The following is a 23008-nucleotide window of genomic DNA, read 5'->3' on the forward strand; positions in this document are numbered from 1 at the left end:
TAGAGCCCAACATGGGGCTTGAGCCTATGACTGTGAGATCAAGACCTGAGCTAAGATCAGGGTCAGACACTTAACCATCCGAGTCACCCAAGCATCCCTATGTGTCCCTTTATAATGAAACTTAGGCTTTTCCTGTCTTCCCATTAGTTTAAGTGCAGTAAGTTCTCAAAGGTCTTTCCAGGCATGGACATTGCCTGCATTGTTCTGCTTCTTGATTCCTGACCAGTTACTGGATGGTGCTGTAATTCTGTTGCTATGAGAACAGAAGGTATGATATCACTGCCCGAGAGAATTTGCAAGAGCAAATGTGATATGTAGGCCACATCATTACGTAAGGCAAAAAGAAAAGCCAAATGACAATCTATCCTTGTGGCTAATGTGCCCTCTGGTGCCTCCAAAACAGGAAGTGGAGATCTGTGAGTCATTCGAGGGAGGGTGGCGGTGAGAAAGAGGGGAGAAGTCTTTCCAGAACACTCATGTTCCAAACAGCCACAACTGCTTCCCTAACGTCATCAGGGTTAATTACCAACAGGCACACGGGGCGGTTTCCTCTCCCTGACTACCTGGTTTGAGCTGAGGGAGCAGCTTTGCTGCCGTGTAAGACAGGCCTGAGTCTTTGTTGCACATTGTTGGGAGGTGGGGCAGTGGCTTGGGGCCCATGGTGGGATGGGGCCCTGGGACCAAAGCTCCCATCCTTAGCCTGGTGATCTCGGGTGAATGATGCAGCCTGATCCTGGGCTGTCTTAATGCTAGTGTCTCCCACACTTGCCAACTTCTAGAAATCATCCAGAGTGCCTCATCAGTGGTACAAATTCTTCAACTCAGCTCCTGGAGATTTTGGTTCAGTAGGTCTGCGATGGGGGCTGGAAGTCTGTATAATTATCAAGCAACTCAGGTGATTATGATCACGCTAACTGGAGGAGACTGCTTTATGCCCCAAGAATGGTGCCCCTAAATGTCCAGAACCAAAGCTGGGCCTTGATCTTGCACGGAAACACCACCGTCTACGTGGAAAGGCAAGATGGCTTTGAAGAGGAGCTCGTGGACAGCATTTACTCTCTTCCCTGCAGCCATGATTCACGGAGATGTCCTCAAGTCGCCAGGAAAGCGTGTTGTCACAGGTGTTCCCTTGTAGGCAGTGGACACTTAGTAAACGTCTCCTGGTGGCAGCAGCAGCAGCTCACCACCTGCAGGCTTTACCTTGTACCTTTTGTAGAAAGCTCTTTGCTCAAAAGTGAGCCCAGACTTTGTGGAAACCAGGGCCCTGGGGACACACAGGATGTTTGGGATGGAGACTTTCCAAGTCCTATACCTACTGTGGGGGGGGGGGGCTCCCTTTTCTGCACCTAGTGACTCGTGGACTTTTAGGAAGCAGGAGATGGGGGCACCCCGAGTGGCTCAGTGGTTTAGTGCTGCCTTTGGCCTGGGGTGTGATCCTGGAGACCTGGGATCAAGTCCCACATCAGACTTCTGTATGGAGCCTGCTTCTCCCTCTGCCTCTCTCTCTCTCTCTGCCTCTTGTGGATAAATAAATAAAATCTCAAAAAAAAAAAAAATAAGCAGGAGATGGGGCATTCGGAACCTGGAACAGGAAGGGTATATTTACTAGTAAAATAGATTATGTGGCCTCCTGGTTTGGAAATTACCCTAATCATATTTGATACTGATGCATGTTTTTCCCTCTTCACTGAAATGTCAACTCAAGAAACATTAGTGGGGAGGCCGTCACAGCCAGAGAACTGGGTAAGGATTTGCAAGGATACAAGAGTAAGTCACTTAAATCCCTGCTATCAAGCCTGATAGAGAAAGCAGATGTTCAGACACGTGCTGTTCCAGAGGCAGGAGGGAAAGGATGGAAGGGAGGGGTTGAAAAAGAAGACATGGTTCATCCTCTGAGGGGGGGGGGTTGTTGTTTTTGTTTGTTTGTTTGTTTTTTGTTTTTTGCTCTTACAGCTCCTTTCACTGCCAGGCTTTGTATTTGGCAGGATAAACAATAACCCAGCATGTGCACAAAGGGCTACTTGATGGCTGGTGTGCTTCTCCGTCCACATTTAGGCAAGAGTTTCACCTCATCCCCATGACATTTTACCCCCCTGGCTATTTTAGGATATCGTCAGACTGGATTAATGCATGGGGACTTGGCACTCCTTGCTTCTCATTTATTTCACATGAACTTTGATGTGTGAACTGGAGGGGGATCACATGAGTTCTGTTTCAGGTTACCATGTGATTGGAGCCTTTTTTTTTTTTTTTCAGACTTAGGACATTAATGCTTCTCAGCAGCAGCCTCCATGTGACTGCTAAACCCTTTCCCCAGCTGGGCTTTATTCGCCCACGTGAAAACCAGTGATGAGTTCGGCTTTAGGCCATGGACACCCAGGGCAGCCATACGTGTAACAACTTCTCCCAGCTAAAGAGGATTTGCTTGGCATCCGCAGCAGCTGGAAGTTGAGATCCCTCACGTCGTGTCATGGGGCATTAGCGCCGTAGGTCCAAACTGGAGTTCCAGAAGCTGTTGGAGCTGTCAGACTGTAAATCCCCTGGGGGGGCGGGCAGGACTTTTTCTTGTCCAGTGTTATATATCTCCAGTGTCCAGAAAAGTGTTTATCTTATAGCAGGTGCTCAGTAAATATGAATAATTGAATGAACGAATCTCCCAAGCAAGGGTCTGATAGACATTTTCTTTTCTTTTTTTCTAGTTCATATCAAGTGTTGGTGCTTCCCCTGGCCCTCCAAAGTACATTTTTTTGTGATTCTGAAGGGGCCACCTCATTCTTTAGCAACACTTCTGATGCTGAGGGATATGTGGCTGCAGAACTACTGGCCAAAGATGTTCCAGATGATGCCATGGAGATACCTATTGGAGACAGGCTGTACTATGGGAAGTACTATAACGCACCTTTGAGAAAAGGGAAAGATTACTGCATTATATTACGAATCACAAGTGAATGGAATAAGGTATTCTTCTTTAAGAAGTCATGAATTCTCTATTTCCTTCTTCGTGTGAATTGTAAATGTTTGAACATGTGTTTCCCTGGTATTTGAGACGGACACTGCATGGGCTAACCACTAAAATGTGTCACACACCATAGCCTTTCTAAATGTTGGGCAGGTGAGACCTTTAAGGAGGTTGATGGTCTGAACTTCCCATGGAACCTGGTTGGATCTGTGCTTGGACTGACCTAGCGTTGGTTCTTCCTCTTAAGCTTCACAAACGCCCTCATCCTATTGCCCTGCTGACATCTGAGTTGAAGAGGAACGTCTAGATGTCGCTCCTGCCAGCATGCTGCCTCCCCTCACTCTCTCAGAAGCAGGAAGGGGAGGCAGATGAACGTCAGCACTGCCCTATTTTCTGCTTCTGTGACTTGCTCAGCCACACCCACCTCTCCTGATCCTTTGAAAGCCTACATTATCCCAGTGGTTCTTTCATGAGACATAGGACCATATATTCATTGCATAATGAATAGATATAGTGAGCTGGACAGGCAGAATGGCAAGAGCTGAATCAGTGAGTCAGGGGTGGAAGATCTGGAAGGACCGTTGTGATGGTTGCCCCAGGAGAACTCAGAGTATGAGATAAATTCATATGGATTGGTAATGGAAACTAGAAACAGATTATATTACTTTTTTTAACTTTTTATTTTATTTTATTTATTCATGAGAGAGAGAGAGACAGGCAGAGACACAGGCAGAGGGAGAAGCAGGCTCCATGCAGGGAGCCCGACGTGGGACTCGATCCTGGAACTCCAGGATCAGGCCCTGGGCTGAAGGCGATGCTAAACCACTGAGCCACCCAGGCTGCCCCCAGATTATATTACTAATAATAGAAACATCTTTTGACTGATGAATTCGAGCCATCTTTAGTGTAAAGTTGCTTGCTTGTTTATTTATTTATTTATGTTTATTTTTTTTAGCGTGGGCTCCACACTGGGTGAGGAGCCCAGCACAGGGCTTGACCTCACAACCCTAAGATCAAGACCCGACCAAGCTGAGATTAAGAGTCAGATACTTAACTGACTGAGCCAGCCAGGCGCCTGCCTCACATATTTAAAACTGAGACATACTCTATTAAATTCTGAGTAGTACACAAATCTAATGTACCTCTATCATGCTTGATATTAAACCAGCGATTACTTTTTTTCTCTTACGATTTTATTTATTTGACAGAAAGAGCACAAACACCAGCAGGGGAGGGAGAGGGAGAAGCAGGCTCCCCCCTGAGCAGGGAGCCTGACGTGGGGCTCAGTTCCAGAACCCGTGATCATGACCTGAGCTGAATGAAGGCAGTTGCTCAACCGACTGAGCCACCCAGGTGCCCCAGCAGTGATTACTTTTAAGAGTATGTACAAGTGGCAAAGAGATTCAGTAGCATTTTGTGACAATAATGTAGGAATTAAGAATTGGCAGGCTAAAGCCCAGACTATATTTCCCTGAACTTGTTTAAAAGGTGTTTATGATGTAGACAGGCCTCCTTGCTAGAAGATTACCTGGAGAGCCTGCCTTGGCATTTCTCGCCACAGACATAGCAGTAGCAGTACAATGTGACTGCAGTTTAGAGCCTGCTCACAGAGTTGCTGTCCCAGATTGAGACTTTGGCCTAAGAGGAACATTAGTACACATGGGGCTGCCATGATACAATGCCATAGGCTGGGTGGTCTCAATCACAGAAATGCATTTCTCACAGCTTTGGAAATTGGGAAGTCCAAGATTAAGGTCCCAGCTGACCTGGTTCCTTGGTAAGGGCCCTCCTCTTGGCTTTCAGACAGCTGCCTTCTTGCTGTGTCCTCACCTGGTAGAAAGCATGCAATCTAGCCCTGGGCCGTCTTCTTCATCTTATGGGAACACTAACCCCATCAGGGAGTCCCCACCTTCATGACCTCATCTAAACCTAATTACTTTCCAAAGGCCCTAATCTCAAGTACCACCATCTGTGGGGCTAGGGCTTCAAGATGTGAACTTTAGGTGACCCAGACATTCAAGCCATAACACAGGTAGTGAAGTGAGAGGTTAGGATAAGAATCCTAGTTTATAGTATAGGGAACTTTTCTGTAATGTCATTGATATCTCTTTTCTCATATAGCTTAGCAGAACACGTGCTTGGGCTTTGGGATGGTTAAGGAGACGAAGGGGTTTTGAAAACATTTATATTGGGACTTGCATTTTTGAATTGCAATTACTTCCCCTAAGGGGTTCCAAATCTGTTAGTGTTACCGTCCTATTCAGATGAGTAGTGAACTATTTATTTTTCTTTTTTAAACAGCTTTACAGAGAGATAATTCACATACCATATTAAGCAACCATTTAAAGTATATCGTTTATAGCATAAGGAACATAGTGATATGGTAATAGTGATATATATATTTTTAAAGATTTTATTTATTCATGAGAGACAGAAGCAGAGACATAGGCAGAGGGAGAAGCAGGCTCCCTGCAGAGCCCCATGTGGGATTCAGGACTCGATCCCAGGACTCCGGGATCACAACTGGAGCCAAAGACAGATGCTCAACCACTGAGCCACTCAGGTGCCCCAGTAACAGTGATGTAATGGCACAGATGATGGTTACATTGGTGGCGAACATGGCATCTTATAAACTTGTCAAATTACTAAGCTGTACACCTGAAACAAATACAACATTATGTGTCAACTATACTCAAATAAGAAATTCTTAAAAATAAAAATAGTTAAGATGGTGAAAAAAATAAAAAAAAATAAATAAAGCATACAATTCAGTGATCTTTAGTGTATTCACAAGGTGGTACAAACCATTACCACCATTTAATTCCAGAACATTTAGTAGTGGTGTATGTTGAATATTTATTTTTTGATGGTGGGAAAATACATATAACAAAACTTACCACGTAAATAATTTTTAAGTGCACAGTTTATTAGTATTAAGTTCACTTACGTTGTTATGCATCCAGTCTCCAGAACTCTTTTCATCTTGCCAAACTGAAAGACTGTCCCCATCAAACAGAAACTTTCTCCTTCCTGCCTTCCCCAAACCCTGGCAACTACTCTGCTACTTTCTGTTTCTATGAATTTGACCACTCCTGGTACCTCATATGAGTAGAATCACATATTATTTGTCTTATTTCACTTAGCCACATGTCCTTAAAGTTCACTCATAGTGTAGCATTGTGTCAGAATTTCTTCCCTTTGGCATATTTCATTGTATGTACGCACCACATTTTGTTTAGCCATTTATCTGTGGATGGACACTTGGGTTGCTTTCATCTTTGGGCTATTCTGAATAAGACTGCTATGAACATGGGTGTATAAATATTTCTTTGAGTCCCTGCTCGCAGTTCTTTGGGGGCATTTACCAAGAGTTGGAATTGTTGGATCATATGTTAATTCTCTTTGTATTTTTTTGAAGAACTGTAACACTATTTTCCACAGTGGCGGCACCGTATTACATTCTCACTGACAGTGCACAAAGGTTCCATTTTCTCCACATCCTCCCCAAGACCTGCTGTTTTCTGTGTTGGTAATGGCCCTCCCTAATGGATGTGAGATGGAATCTCATTGTGGTTTTGGCTTCCATTTCTCTAATGATTAGTGATGTTGAGCATCTTTTCATATGCTTTTGACAACTTGCGTGTCCTCTTTGGGGAAACGGTGATTCAAGTCCTTTGCCCACTTTTGAATTGAGTTATTTATTTCTTTGTTGTTGGGTATTAGGAGTTCTGTATATATTCTGGATATTAATGCTTTATGAGATTTGCAATGTGCAAATATTTTCATTCCATGAGGTGCCTTTTTTGCTCTGTCATTAAGTGTCCTTTGATGTACAAAAGTTAATTTTTTTAACATTCCATCTTTCTTTGTTTTTAACTCCAGTATAATTAATATACAATGTTATATTAGTTTCAAGTGTACAATAGAGTGATTTAACAATTCTATATATTACTCAGTGCTCATTGTGATACATGTCCCTTTAATCTCCTTCATTTATTTTGCCCGTCTCCCACCCAGCTCCCCTCTGGCAACCACCAATTCGTTCTCTATATTTAGGAATCTGGTTTTTTGTTTGTCTCTATTTATAATTTGTTTTGTTTCTTAAATTCCTCATATGGTATTTGTCTTTCTCTGGCTGACTTACTTCACTTAGCGTTATACCCTCTAGTTCCATCCATGTTGTTGCAGTGGCACGATGTCATTCTTTTTTATGGCTGAGTGATATTCCATTTTTGTGTGTGTGTATCACATCTTCTCTATCCATTAATCTCTCCATGGACCCTTGATTCCGTATCTTGGCTATTGAAAATAATGCTGCAGTAAGCATAGGGGTGCATGTATCTCTTCTTTGGGTAAGCACCCAGTAGTGGCATTATTGGATCCTGGTTAGTTCTATTTTTAATTTTTTGAGGGCCCTCCATACTGTTTTCCACAGTGGCTGCACCAGTTTGCATCCCACTAACAGTGCACGAGGGTTCTTTTTTCTTCACATCCTCAAAAGTTCTTAATTTTGAGGAAGTCCAGTTTGTCCATTTTTTCTTTTGCTGTCTATGCCTTTGATGTCATATCCAAGAAATCATTGCTAAATCCAATTTGAAGCTTACTCTCTATGTTTTCTTTTTTTCTGGGTCCTACATTTGGATGATCCATTCTGAGCTAATTTTTGTATGTGGTGTTAGGTCGGGGTCCCACTTCATTCTTTTGCATGTGAATATCTAGTTTTCCTGGCATCATTTGTTGAAAAGATTTCCTTTACCCATTGAATGTTCTTGGCGACCCTTGTCAAAAATTATTTGACATATATGCAAGAGTTTAATCTCTGGGCTCTCTATTCCACTGTATTGGTCTATATATCTGTCTCTATGCCAGCACCACATTGTTTTGATTACTGTAGCTGTGCAGTAAAATTTGACACCAGGAAGTTTGTTTTCCAATTCTTCCAGTTTGTTTTTCCTTCTGTGTATTCGTTCCAGTAAATAGGATCACCATGCTCCCATTTGCTAAGACAGAAATCAAGGAATAATTCCTGTCTTCTCCCTCTTTATCTTTTTGTCTAGTACATCATCAAATTCTGTCAATTCTTTCACATTAAAGCTGTATAAAATCATCCTTTCCTCTGCTCCCTTAACAATGTTTAGCCTTTGGCATCTCTTGCCTAAACACCAATTGTCTTTTTTTCCCTTTTTTAAAGATTTTATTTATTTGAGAGAGAGAGAGAGCGAGCGAGCACAGCAGCGGGGAAGGGCAGAAGCCGACTCCGCACAGAGCAGGGAGCTCAATGTGGAGCTCGATCCCAGGACCCTGGGGTCATGACCTGAGCCAAAGGCAGATGCTTAACCCACTCAGCCTCCTAAGCGCCCCTGAACATCAATTTTCTAATTCATCTTCTTGTCTCTTTGCTCCAAACAACTGCCAGAATGAAGTTTATAAATTGTAAATCTGGCCATGACACTCTATTTTAATGAGCTCCCTTCTTCCCTTGGCCCCACCCATTTCTCTCCTTTAATACACTCAATTCCCTAGTACCTGCCTTACCACTTGAGGTCCCTTTCACTGGTTATTCTTGAATATGATTTTCCACTCGATGCCCTTGATACACTTAGCATCAATGCAAAGTTTAGTCACATTCAAGAACTTAGGGCCATTTCAAGCATTCACCAGCATTTTTCAGTGCAAATATATATATATATATATATATATATATATATATATATATATATATATAAATTTTTCAATAAAACCAGACTGCCCATTTTGTCACTTGAAAGAGAATCTCCTTTTGAAGTTGGAGGGATCTTTCTCTAACCCCTGCTATTTAGTTTCCTCTGGGGAACATTTTGCTGAGTAATCCCAGTATTCCTAACAGACAAATATGCATGTAATAACTGGAAGAGAAGAGAAGGTTTCTCATTCCAGTGTGTTTGTGGGTCTTGGCCAGATAAGTATCATCTAGACCGGTGAGGTGTTATTACTTACCAAGAGTTCTCATAGTCTTGCCTGTCCCATGTATCACTGTCACTGTCCTATCACTGTCACATGGATGGGACCTCAGAATCTTTTTCAGCAGTTGGTGCCAGTTGCTCAGAGCTGGGAAGGAGAATGAAACTCATTGCCATTTCTGTTGTTTACCCATAGGGCGTGCTTTTTGAGATCTATTGAGAAGCCACAGAACTGATCCCGAGGGTTCCATGCCAGTCCCTCAAATACTTAGTGATCATATGGCTAAATTATTAGATGTTCAAGCTAGATGAGGATATTTTAATCCAGATTAAGAAGAAAAAAAACCCACTAAACTTTTTGGGCCAAAATGTATTCTTTAAATTGATGTTATGTACTGCCTCATTAAATGTGTTGCTGCATTTCTCTTTATAGGTGAGAAGATGCTCCTGTGCAGTTTGGGCTCAAGTGAAAGGTAAAAACCATTTTCTGCCTAAGCTTCCGGTCCTCCTTTTTCCACTCCAGTCTGCAGCATCAAGTTTATATTGATGAGATTTCTTTTAAAATTGCCACAGGGGACAGAAACCCATCTCATACTAGTTTAAGCAAAAAGCCACAGCTGCAAAGGATGGGGTGGGGAGCTTATGGACCTCGACCCAAAGGGGCATCATGAGGATTCCAGGAACTGACGCTTGGGACTTGACTCCATGAGAGGGACAGTCTGTCTTTGTCTCTGCTCTCTGTTTCTGAGTTGGCTTCATTTTCTTCTATAATAAGCCATGTGATGGACAGGGCTGGGCACCAGCTGTGCAGTTTAGCAACTTCAGTGGGAACAGAAGGTTTTTCAGTTCCGGGAAAGAATCTTTTCTCCTAGATTAAGGGACTGGCTATGGGATGACTAGTGCCCCTCCTAGGGAACTATGCGCTATGAACAGCCGCCCTGGGATTTGGGGCTTACTCATATGGCTGGTTGGGGGTAGATCAGTGTCATTGATAGCCACACCAGGATTGTACCGAGAGGCGGACCTGATCCCCATCAGGAAAAGAGGCACAGAAAAACATGTTGGCAGATCAGTACAAGGAGCTGCAGCATTTTGGCCATTTAGCTGCTTTGCATGTACACACACATACATGTACACTTTTTTTTTAAAAAAGATTTTATTTATTTATTTTAGGGAGAGGGAAGAGAGCAAGAGAGAGTGTGGGGGGCGACGCAGAGGGAGAGAGAGTCCTAAGCAGACTCCACACCGAGCTGAGAGCCTGAAGTGGGGCTCGATCCCCTGACCCCAAGATCACGACCCCAGCCGAAACCAAGAGTCAGATGCCCAACCTACTGCACCACTCAGGCGCCCCATGTGTACTTTTAAGAAAAACACCCTCCATTGTGGAAGAATAATACTCTATACAGCCAAAAGTGGAGCTCGAGTGGAAGACAGCTCGAGGGTGGGTCTGTTATTGCATCCAGCTCCAAGACCGGGCTCCCTGGGGACAGTCCATGCCTCTTGATCAAATCCAGGTGGACTTCTCATGGTCCCTTAGCAGTCTGTGACTGGATGCAGAATGTAAGTAAGCACCTTCAAACCACAGCATTTAGCATGAAAGGGGAGCCTGGGTAAGCTCAGTAAGCACTTTCATTTAGAAAGGAAGAAAAGATAAAGTGCTGTGCCATGGACAGGGGGCCCATGACAATGACCACATCCTGCTGGATGGGAAAAGCAAGCTTCCCTTGGCCTGGCAGCAGAGGGGGTCACATGGTCACTTAGTTGGGCCGCCTCAGTCTTTTCCTGGCTCTGCCTGATGGGAAAGTACCCTCGTCCGTTTCCTCCAGAGCTGCTTGTACATAAGATGCAGCAGGAAGGAGCTCTACCGAGGGCTGTATAGCTTCACATGCCTTCCTCGCGCGGGCAGCCGTCCAGGTGGGAGACTGGCCTCGGGGATTGAGCAATCGCAGCTCGGTGTTTGCCAGACGTGGGATTTCCCTGGCAGTACATCTCTTTAAACCAACGGGCAGCCAGCCAGTGGATTTGATTCCCAGGAATTCCATTAGTTTGTAGCTAATACCAGAAACCTTGTCAAGTTTATGACCTTTGAATCTGGACCTTTTCTTTGTGGTCTAGGAGTCCTAGCAACAGCCTGAGGAATTTTGCTCTTAGCTTGGAGTATCAGTTTAACCCCTTACATCCTGCCCCTTACCTCAGAGCAGCGTGAAACAATAGGCTGGGGTGGTGAGGAAGTGCCTGTATAACCCTGCTTCCAGAAGGATTCCAGCTAGGGGCACTTTACAATGGGGGATCTGGTACCTTGTCAGTAGAAGGTGCTTAACAGGAAATGATTGGGAGGGACCTGGAGAATTAGGCTTCCTTCATTTGTCTGCTTATCTTCTAATGTTATTTCCCATCTTTTTAAATCTCTATTCACACCTACTTCAACGAGAGCAAGAGGACATGGCCTTTCTCCTGGGCAAAAGCACATTACCTGACCATCTGCCATCTTGGATTGTGTTTGCCAGGCAGCAAGGGTCTCCCCCACACCCCTCCACTTTCTTGAGATATAATTTATGCAGCATTGAGTTTAAGGTGTACAATGTGATGATTGGATCTCTATTGCAAAATGATTACCAAAATAGGGTTACCAGCCCCATTGCCCACATAATTACCATGTGTATATATTCGTGTATGTGTGAACATTTAAGATTTACTCTCCTAGCAACTTTCAAGCATATAATGCAGTATTAATTATAGTTACCATGTTGTACATTATTAGGTGCCCGGTACTTACTCATTTTATAGCTGGAAGTTTGTGCCCTTTGGCCAACACCTCCCCATTTCTCCCTATCCCCCAACCTCAGACTCTGGCAACTACCAGTCTTCTATTTCAATGAGTTTAGCCTTTGTAGATTCCACATATAAATGGGATCATATAGTATTTGTCTCTGACTTATTTTACTTAGCATAATTAGTGAGTCTCCCTTCACAGAGATGGGTGCTGTTACACTAATGTGTGTAGATAGGCTAAGCTTCCTGTCCTAGAATTTCAGTGAAGGCCACAAGAAACAACCACATGCTCCAACAAATGGAAGTTTTTCAGCCAGTCCATTCCCTGAGGCTCTGGGGGTGCGAATGCAGTTCACACAAAGAAAATAGGTGCTTTATCAAAAGAATGGAGATGTGCAATCATCCTGGACAAGCACAGAAGCTCCCAGAATCCACAGCCTTCAGCAGCTGTTTGATATGGTTAGCAGACATTCAAACTGGGTGGCAGAAATGGCCAAGGAGCTGGCTACAGTCATTCTACTGTGATTAAGCTCACAGGAAGGATTTCGCTTTGGAAATATCTAAGTGGTTTGGTAGTACCTTTTTTACCCCCCTCAACTTAAGAACCAGTGTTGAAAGAGAGTTCAAACCTTGAAAATAAAACTATTAGAAGGCTCTAGTGATAATAGAAGAACCCACTGTTACATTGAAATGCTGAAGGGAATTCTGAATCTGTGTATAAACTTGACCTGTGTAAAGTACCTCTGATAGTCTCCTTTTGCAAAAATGTGGACGACTGCCATCTCAGAAAGTAATTTGGAGAGAGCTAGGATCCAGATTAGTCCTGAACTTGTTCTAGTTCATCTGTGCCAATCAATAGCCCCATTCTGACCTTTGCCCGGTGACAAAGTATGCTATTTACCTTATGCAGATCACCCCTAAAAGAGTTTTGTGATGATTACCAGGGAACCAGCAGTTGGTTTGAGGGGGAAATGCAGAGGCCTGGGCTTCCTTGCTTGAGCCTTGCTACTCATCAGCCGAGTGTCTTTGAAATTATATTTAACTTGGCTGGTTCTCAATTTCCTCTTACCGAGATCTCTCAGATCCCTTCCAGCCACAAAGTACTGACTCTTTGATTTCTTGAGTCACAAAACAAGTCATCTGATATATGTGAGATGTTCACAAACGGTATTCATAGAACATTCTTGAGTGATAGGAGTAACCCCTGAGTCGTTAGTGACCACTCCCCTTTGCCTTTCAGCCCACATTTTATACATAGGGTATGCCCATCTCATGTCTGGGTTCACCACACCCCCTATTCCCCCAGCATAGGCCTTTATATCTGCAGCATAGACAATTGGCAAAGCCTCTTTTTTTCCTCCCCCACCATGGTGTTCAGGGGTTCCTTCTTCACTCCAGCCTACACGCCTGACTCATATTTCTAAACTGCGGTGCCGATTTGACTATTTCCCCTTCCAGAGTTCTCTATTATGTTTTAGACTGATTTCCAAGACTTCAGTTTGACTGTGGCATACCCTTCTAGTGACCTCTCTCCTTCTCCGTTTGAAGTGATGTACTAGCTCTTTTCTGGCTATGGCCCTTGCCTACTTTCCTTAATGTCTTTGCTCATACGATTACTTGCTTATTTCCACCTGGATTGCCCTATAACCTTCCTGTAATCTCTGTTTATTAGTTTACTACAATCCCATCTGTTCGTCAAGATTACAATCAAATGCTATGTCCTTCCTGAAGCTTTATTTCCTCAATGGGGTAGGACCTACCTCTCTCCCCCCCCCCATCTCCCTCTCTCCCCATCCCCCTTGCTCCCTCCCCACTCCCTCCACATAGGCTTTCTGCCACACTTTATTTTTTTTTAAGATTTCATTTATTTATTCATGAGACACACACACACACACAGGCAGAGACACAGGCAGAGACACAGGCAGAGACACAGGCAGAGGGAGAAGCAGGCTCCATGCAGGGAGCCCAATGTGGGACTCGATCCTGAGACTCCAGGATCATGCCCTGGGCTGAAGGCAGGCACTAAACTGCCACCCAGGGATTCCCCACCCCCCTTTTAAAGATATCTGCCACACTTTAGAGCAACCGGTGCATTTGTCTTTTCTTACTAGATTTCATACCCCTGGGGAAGAGCATTTGAAGAACTGGAGCAGTGCCTGGTACACATTGGTGCCTCATCAGAATTTAGTGAATTGGGTTAGATGATTACGGTCAACCAGCAGTAGAGCCTGATGAAAAGCATAGCACATTAGGTACAATACTTAAGCCAGAGAAGATTTACATCAATATATAAGCCTAGTGTGTACATATGTGTTTGTATATGCTGTGCACATGTATGTATACACACACACAAACACACACAGGCATACCTTCCACCTTCCTCACTGTGGTTGGCAGAGTTATTATACAGCCTCACAGATTCCTGGTGTACACGCACCATCTCTCAGTTACTCAATCAAAGGCTATTCTGAGTGTTGCTGAGAAGGATTTGAAGATGTAATTAAGGTCCCGAATAGGGAGATTATCCAGATGCACCTGACCTTCACATGAACCCTTTAAATCTGGATCTAGAAGTCAGAATGGGAGATTGGAGATTCAAAGGGAGAGATGGATCTGACATCAATCAGGGTTTCTCCTGCTGCCTTTGGAGATGGAAGGAACCACATGGCAGCAATGTGGGTGGCCAGTGGCTGATAGCCAGTAAGTATATGGGAACCTTAGTCCTACAACTGCTATGAACTTGGAAGCAGATTCTTCTCCAGAGGCTCCAGAGGGAAATACAGCCCACCTGACACATTGATATCAGCCTTAGAAGACACTGAGCAGAGGACCCAGTCACAATGCACCTGAACTTCTGGTTCCCAGAACCGCGAGCTATGAATGGGGGCTGGCTGCTAAGTTTATGGTGATTTGTTAAGCTGCAATAGAAAATGAGTTCAAAAATGTTGCCGATTCATCAGGTGATACTTATCTCTAAATTAATCTACTTTGATCTCCTTTGTCCTCTGCATGGGATTCAAATAAGGAGACCCTAAAATAGCAGAGAGGAGTTTAACACACTAAGTAGAAGTCACAGTGGTAATTTTGTGTACCTTTTGGAGAGTGGACTTGTTGCTTTCAGGAAGTGCCCCTGCTCGTGTAAATTCATGAAAAAATGTCCACAGCCACAGGAAGTCCTCAAGCTGTTACAGAGCTTGAGAGTAGGCATAGAGTCTTTCTAACTTGTTCTTCAGCACCTGTGATATTTGCATTAGTGGAAGAGTTAAAAGAAACACCCAGAGAAGCCCTGTCACGCCTCCTGAGCACTCTACCTCCTCAGGGAGCCACCCTGAAGAGAATGACAGTATTTTAACCTAATGGTTTTACTCTCTCCAAGAATGAGTCACTGCAAATCTGTGCTATAACGCATGATTCACTCCAGTCTCCGAAAGAATATTCTACAAGTAATTCGGAGGAAAAGGAAGCATGATTTTATAGCATAAAACCGTGAAAGGGAGGGAAACCAGAAGACGGCAAGGCTCTAAAAAATGTAATTCGGATTAGCCAGGTGTAAATTTTCTCAGCGAGGAATTAATTGGGAAAGTCCCTACAGAAATCTTGTGCGGCTACACTGTGAGTGCTCTGGGTTGGACGGACTCAGATTTTCACACATACACAAGGTAGACCAAGAGACATGTACCAGCAAGAACCATGCCTGGGGCCAAACCCCAAGTCATGTTTTGCAGAATAATTAAAAAAAAAAAGATAATTTTCCAATATTTACATCCTGAGTAAGAAATAGCTGGGTGGGCCTGTTGCTTAGGGTAAATGATGTTCTGCTGGTGGGTGGTCAAGAGAAAGTCCAGTCTATCAACTCCTACTTTGCCTCTGTCCTGTTTGTGAGGGGACATTTAAAAGCAACAGAAGAGCTCACTGCTTCACATAAATTAAAGCCTTTTGACCCAGATGCAGCACATTCTAGCAGCTTCATACAATTTGCAAATGAGATGGTGAACCACAGCAGCTGATCTTTAAGAAATCTTGAAGAGCAAACCTAAGTAGGCCAGAGAGGAGCAAAGAACATGGAACTTTGGGTGAGGAAGATAGAGTTTGCAAAGCGTAGTTGAGGGTAACTTGAGGTCAAGGCCTGGCAAGATCTTTTAAGAGGTGGCTCTGTGGTAGAAGCAGCAGCAGATCTCAGCGGTGAGCATCATGGTTTCTGCATTAATAAATATGCTTAAGGCAGTTCTTACCTGTTTGAGATAAATATTTTAGATAAGTATTCACTTACCCTTTGATCTAATTCTTTTAGGTTTCAATTTAATCTGTCTGGATTTTATTTTGGCATATACAGTTTAAGCTCTAATGGTCAACATCACTTTATTCTAAATGGTCAGTTTTCTCAACATGAATTATGAAAAATATATCATTTCTCCTAATGACTTGAAGCAGTAGCAAAGCAACAATAATACATAGCCAGCACTTGCCAGCTGCCTGCTATGTCCTGGGCACAGTCCTGACACAACTTACCTCATTTATTTCTCACAATAACCCTATAAAGTGGGGACTATTATTATCATTCCCATGTTGCTAAATCAGTCCTCAATGAGGAAACTGAGGCACAGAATGGCTGAATCACTTGTCCAGAGTCCACAGTCAGGGTGTTCAAATACAGACTTGGACCACCTGACTTCAATATTTAAGCTTGGAAGTTATTTGATATACATGGGTTTGTTCCTATGCTATTTTGTTCCCATGTATTCATCCCTGTGCTGATTCTGCACTGTTTTATTATGCAGTAATTTAAGTCACTCCTTTAATTTTTTTCTCTGCTAATTTCTAGTTTACCCACAGCTCCTCCTTCCATCTTGTAGTGTGGCTTCTTTCTTCTGGTTACTAAAGGTAGCCAAACAATACAAGCCATGTTTTTTCTAGAAAGTCTCTTGACAACACTTTCTGAAGTAATGGGTTTTGCAGAGGTTTTTAGCAAGAACTGTGTTCCATGGCTGCTTTTGCTGGTGCCAGCTACCCTGTTAGAGAATAGAACCAAACTGCTCTTACCCCCGTCGTGGAGATGGAGCAGTGCCAATCAATACAACTTTCTGCAACGATGGAAAGATTTTAAAGCCATGTTGTCCAGAATGGTAGCAACAAGCCACATGTGGCTACTGGGCATTTGAAATGTGGACTTGAAATCGAGCACTTGAACTGGTATGATTGAGAAACTGAATTTTTAATTTAATTGGAACTGATTTATTTTTAATTTTTTAAAAAAAGATTCCACTTATTTATTCATGAGAGACACACAGAGACACAGGCAGAGGGAGAAGCAGGCTCCTCACAGGGAGCCCCATGTGGGACTTGATCCTAGGACCCCAGGATCACACCCTGAGCTGAAGACAGACGCTCAACCACTGAGCCACGCAGGCACCCTAACTGGAACTGATTTAGATTTAACAGCCACACTGTGGCTAGTGGCTACTGTGTTAGTGCAGATTGGGTGATGAAAGACTTAGGTAGCAGCAGGCTCCCCTGCCCGTCCCCTTCTCAGATGTACCTGGGCAGCCAGGGATGAGAGTCAACTGTGTTTCAAGGCTCTCAAGCCCAGGGGCTACTATTTTTTCTCTCAAGCCCCTCCTCCTTACCTAACAGATCTTTGCTCGTTTACTGTTTCAGCTCTTCCCGGGCAGTACTGGATGGCCCAGAGGGCAGACTAACGTGTGCCTGGGGCATCAGTAAAAGGGGGGCACCGAAAAATAAAATGATTTCATATTCCGACAGTGACAATCACAACAAATCATCTGGCAAAATTTGGACTTCGTTGCACTTCCTTACCATTCTTCCATGGCTTGGCGGTGTTTTGTTTTTGTTTTTAATTCTATACGTGCAGCATCAGCCCCCACGGTCTTTGCAGGGTCTGATGGCACCATTGCACACAGACTTTTGTTCTTTTAAAGAGGAGCTTGAATAGCTACGGTCCGAGCTCCATCATCATCAGCCTATGCAGGAAAGGGCAGGGCCTGCCCCCCTAACTTCTGATGACCTGCTCTGCTGGAGACAGAACTGGGCTCAGATCTGCCCTGGGAAAGCATGGTGTTGTGGTTAAAAGCAAAGATGCTGGAACCAGACAACACGGTGGATCCTGACTCTCTTGGTTCTCAGCTTGTGACCTTGGATAAGTTGCTGAACCACTCCATGCCTCGGTCCCTCATCTGTAAAATGGGAATAATAACAGCACTCAGGGTATTGTTATTACGCTGGGCACTATGATTGTAATACCTGGTTCTAGTCTTATAGTACTCACTAGGTGGCTAGGAGAAGTCATGAGAACAGAGTTTGGCATATTGTAAGTGCTAAATAAGTTGATTGCAAATTAAAACGAGACCTTTGGTAGAGAACATGATGCTCTGATTCAGTCACTTGGCTGTTTTTTGGTTTATAGCAACTCAAGTGTGGGTGTCTTTTGGTTTATAACAAAGGATCTCCCTGGGGTTGGCCTATGATACACCCCAAATTAGAACACATATATTTTAGAGAGCTTCTCCATCAGTTTTCTTACTTCATCCTCATGGCAACCTGCCAAGCGGAGCAGGGAGGTCCCCTCCTTGTTGGTGTGTCGGGAAAATGACATATCCTATCCGTCAGAGAGGATCTGTTTGCTGTGTTTGACCACTGGCGCTCCCTAATCATTTTCAGAGCAAAAATCCAAATGTTGTCAGGAGTTCTTCCTCAATGCAAAAGAAAGCTTCCCATAAACACTTTGAGGAGCAGTTAACTGGGAGAGGACCAGTACAAGCAGCACAGTCTGCTGTACTTAAATGCACAAGAAGATGAGCTGTTTTATCCCTTGTAACTTGAGTGTGGCCTGGTTTTCCATTTCCTTTTCAGAAATACCTGGGACTGTGCTTTCCTTACGCCCTGCGCCCTCGGGGCCGACTCGGAGGACACAGAGGCACTCTGGGCATTCTTGGGATGGTTTGTGAAATGGGGCCAAGCCTTGGGTTAAAACGGAGTGAGCACAGGTGCACGTGTGCTGTGATTGCGTGCCGTGGCCTCAGTGTGTGGTTTTGTCCCGCAGACTCGTCATTCTTGCTGCAGCAGATGGTGGGCGTCGGGCTGGGATCCATGGCTGTTGTGATTATTCTCGCATTCCTCTCCTTCTCAGCCGTGTGGTATGTGAGACTGACATTTTTGAGAAATGAGTGGAACGGCGGAAGGATGGGGTTAGAGTCCTGAAGAACAGCTGGGATTGAGGAGGGTCAAGGGGGAGGTGAGGGGAGGTGGTCCTGGGCCCAGCCCTCAGCAGGTGAAAGGCCTGGGCAGCTGTACACCTCAGGGCAGGGGGGGGGGTGCCCTTCTGGTGCAGAAAACAAGCAGGATCAATAATAGCTGCCCTGGTGGCCCACACTGTTTCCCATGAAGTTACGTGAGCTGCACGTACAGAAGCCCCAAGGCAAAACCAAAGTGTGTCAATGATCTCTTTTCCTCCCCCACGTCTAGATCACAGATGGGCGCTACGTGAGCAGGATGCGCTGCTGCTGGGGCAGATGTTATGACAGCTTCTCAGGTGCCCGCCTACACAGAGGCCCCACGTGGCTTCCATCCAGGTGTGCGTGGGTCTGCAACTTTTTCCATTCCCAGCCTGGCTCCAGTTCTGGATTCAAGATGCTGACTATCCCTGTGGAACCACCCTTCTCAAGAGGAGGAAACTCTGGAATCGCTGACATCTTCTCTGCCTGCTACACAAGAAGTTCTGTGTCTGTGTCTGAACTTGGGACCCTTGAGACACAACGTAACATTGACCCCAGGCTACGGATCATATGGGCGGGAGCTTTGTCTTCCTCTGAGTTGGTCCTGATTGTCTGCTCTTCTGGACTTTTGAGTGCAAGAGAGTCTCTGCAACTTCCTTTACAGCATCTCTGAACTAATTTGGAATCCATCCTTTTACGATGAGCAATGAAATGGACTTAAGTTTGAGCTAGAATTTGTCTTTAGAAAGGAGGTCATTGAAAAGGATAGAGATCATTGACGTAGGCAACTTGCCCAACGTTTTAGAAGCAACCCCTTTCCTACAATTAATTGACATCCTAACAGATAGTATGCTAAGCTGGCCACTCCGGTAAGTTCCCTGCAATGCCTCTTAGGCAGCATGGCTTTGATACGGATCCTTTGGTCTGACAGGTATTCAAAAGCCGTAAGTTTTCATTCCAATAAAAATTTTCTGTTAATTTAGGTGGTTTCTCTCTTCCACACCACCATTTATAGCAGTCTTGGCTAACTTTTTTTTATAACCCTCTCTTAAAAACGCCCCATGTCTTCCCTTTAGATGGGATGTTCATGTAACGGTGGATTGAAACACCGTCAAGCCCAAGGCCAGAGTCTGTGTGTTTACAGGGAAGGGGGAAGAATGTGAGTGACCTGATCTCCCCCTTTACCTACAACCGCAGTAATGATGACTGTTACTTTTTCAGGAACCATGACATGTTAGATGTAAGGAGCCCTGGGGCCGCTGTCAACTTGCTCAATTTACAGATGGAGTGAATTAGATTCGATTTTTAAAGCCTCAGTCAGTGTTCTTTACCTTTCTTCCCTGATGGCATAACTCCAAGGCCCAGTAAAAAACGAATGGAGCAGAGGCATGTGGCTTTCCTAAGTGACAATGGTATTCTCCTCCCTTCCCTCTTTTTCTAGGCCTGGAGAATGAAAAGCACGGGGGAGGAGAATGGGGCACAGTTATATTTTACAGCCTTGGGGCCCAGTATATGTGAACGTGGCTCTGGAATTATGTAGGGTTGCGGTCCCAAGGGAAAGGGGTGATGTTCCTGACGGGTTGGGCTGGTGTGTCCTCTCTCCCCTAAATTCCTGGGTGTCACATCCGAGTGATCTGGGCTTATGGGCAGATGTGGAAAGGAGAGGAACGATGGAAACTGGTGGGAACTATGAGGCTGCCTTGCCCTGGGAGACCAGGCTCAAAGTCTATCCCCTCAACTGGGAAGAGTGAGAGAGAGGGAAGTGATGTCCTGCCACTCGGTGTCAGTGACAGCTGCCGGCCCTGGTCCTGTCAGCACTAGGCAGTATTAGGAATAATTGTCCTTTGTCCTCTGAGGTACTACCTTGGACTACAACCTAGGATCAGCATTTAGAATCTTTCGGGCTCTCATCTGAGGTGGCTGACAGAGAAGAGCTGTCGAAAGACTAATACAAATAGTTTTCCACTTTTAATTTTTACGTGCAACTATTCAAACTGTTTCACAGACTTTGAATGACATTTGGCATCATTACAAATTACCGTGGTTAGTGTAGGGTAAGGTCCCTGATGAGCAAGGATTTCCCGAAAGCCTCCTCTATCCAATGAGAGAATCTGAACTCCCATTATTATTCTTATTTTCCTGGTTCTGTAAACACAAGATGTTTCTGCAGCCCCCTTAATTTCCAGCTCCAGACCGAGCTGCCAAAGAAGTGACTGTGGTCCACAGGGGAGCCCGGCAAAAACTGTCACTCAAAGGAAGAAATCCCACTTGCTTAGTATCAGAAGTTTCTGGTTAAAACAACTGACTAAGTTTTAAGTAAAATATTAGGTAAAATGTACTTCTGGGTACAGTGCAGAAGTGTAAAACAGTTTATGAAAGAAGAATAAAATAACCAAAAAACACCCATGGACTTTTTCCCTGCCTCTAAATGTTCCAGACAATAGTCCAGAGTTGCTCGGGAGTATTAACAGAAGCAGGCGCTGAGCATTGGCGGAAAGGATGTACCATCTCCCTGCGGCTCTCATCATTTTCTGATAAGCATGAGGGCAGCTAGAAGTTCTCTAAGTTCGCCTAGTAGCTTTGCCACCTTACTGTTCTTTGTGTCCCAAGCAGACTCTGGTTAAGGTGGGGAGGGCATCTCAGGAGGCTGGTAGTGGGCCTTCCGGGGGGACGCAGGGTCTGGCTGTCCAAGGACCAGTCAGGCAGACTCAGAGTTGGGTCTGAGTGTCACTAAAGAAATCTGGGTCCAGGCTGGGGATGGAGGAAGGATCTTTCTCTTATTAACTGTCTTGGAGACAGTGTGTAGAGGTGAGCACTGCGACCCAGTTGTGAGTCCCCTTCTAGATAAGGAATCAAAATTGGGCTTGCCCAGCTATGGAGCAGAGTTCTGGTTGAGTGTGTGTGTGTGTGTGAGTGTGTGTGTGTGTGTGTGTGTGTCCACGCGCGCTCCTGTAGTTTTGATTTATCTCCACTGGAGTTTTTGTTTATACACATTCTTCCATTCCATCCTCACAATACTTGTGTATGGTGGGAAGGTCAGGGGTTACCATTTTTTTCCACTTTAGAATGGAGAAATGGGTTCAGACAGCTGTGTGACCTGAACTGCGGGGCTGAGCCTTCTCGCTGCAGTCTAGTCCATTCCTGGGATTGGACAGGCCTTGAGCTAACCTTTGGACAACAGCTCTTTTGGTTTTGGGGAGAGTCAGGTCTTTGCATTTCCAAATATATATATATATATTTTTTAACCTTAACTACTAACTATAACTTAGCTACTATAGCACAGGCCTTTTTATATCTATCTTTTCACTATAAGGTATCTCCCCACTCACCCCGCCCCCATCACTTTTAGAAGGAGACACAAACCACCAAACAGACAGAGGTTAATTAGGGGAAATAGGTAATAGTCGGTCTCTGACTCAAGACCTGAAATTGTAGCCGGGCACTTAACCAAAACCAGAGCAAAAGTGACTATCCTGAAGTTCCACATTAGCTTGGGATCAAGTTAATGTTTAAATTGATTTTAAAGGAAGTAAAAAAGAATCCTCAGTGCCCCTCTTTTTATTGCTGACCTCACATTCGGATTTTCTTTTTTTCTTTTTAAATATTTATTTATTTATCCATGAGAGATACAGAGAGAGGCAGAGACACAGGCAGAGGGAGGGAGAAGCAGGCTCCATGCAGGGAGCCTGATGCAGGACTCGATCCCGGATCCCAGGATCACGCCCTGAGCCAAAGGCAGATGCTCAACTGCTGAGCCACCCAGATGTCCCACATTCGGATTTTCTAAGCCTTCTATTTTTCCATTCTTTTCATCTAGGAGAAAACCAGAATTAGTAGCAGTAGTCAATCAAATAGTGTTCTAGGGGCCTTTTGCCTACCACGACCATTGTCGCTGAACTGAAGTGCAGGATTTGGGAAAGGAGAGGGGGTGTGGCTTTTTTTGTACCCAGGTTCGTGGGCGGGTGATTCATTGAAGCAAGTCAATTAAAAAAGCAGTGTGCTCATTGTCGGAGAGAGAGGAAGAGAATGAATGAATCATTTTGGTGATGCGTTTGCATGCACCTGTATCCATACCCATACTTTTTGGGCACCACTCGGTTACCAAAAGG

At 44.4% G+C, this 23008-nt stretch overlaps 1 protein-coding gene across 5 annotated transcripts in view; it reads left to right on the forward strand.

Annotated features, from left to right (window-relative positions):
• Window positions 1-19877, forward strand: part of SUSD1 (sushi domain containing 1) — a 130910-nt gene extending 111033 nt beyond the window's left edge. For 3 of the 5 annotated variants that reach the window (XM_055301940.1, XM_055301942.1, XM_055301943.1), the window contains exons 14-17: window positions 2700-2958; window positions 9332-9371; window positions 18728-18821; window positions 19150-19877. In XM_055301940.1, the coding sequence (XP_055157915.1) occupies window positions 2700-2958; window positions 9332-9371; window positions 18728-18821; window position 19150 (394 nt within the window). In that variant the 3' untranslated portion in view covers window positions 19151-19877. Of the gene's footprint in view, window positions 1-2699; window positions 2959-9331; window positions 9372-10071; window positions 10459-18727; window positions 18822-19149 lie in introns of all 5 variants that reach the window. The other 2 variants (XR_008661409.1, XM_055301941.1) reach the window with 2 other exon arrangements.
• Window positions 19878-23008: the final 3131 nt, after the last annotated feature.

Source organism: Nyctereutes procyonoides, unplaced genomic scaffold, assembly GCF_905146905.1.
Source record: "Nyctereutes procyonoides isolate TBG_1078 unplaced genomic scaffold, NYPRO_anot_genome, whole genome shotgun sequence".
In the NCBI taxonomy this organism is placed as follows: Eukaryota; Metazoa; Chordata; class Mammalia; order Carnivora; family Canidae; genus Nyctereutes; species Nyctereutes procyonoides.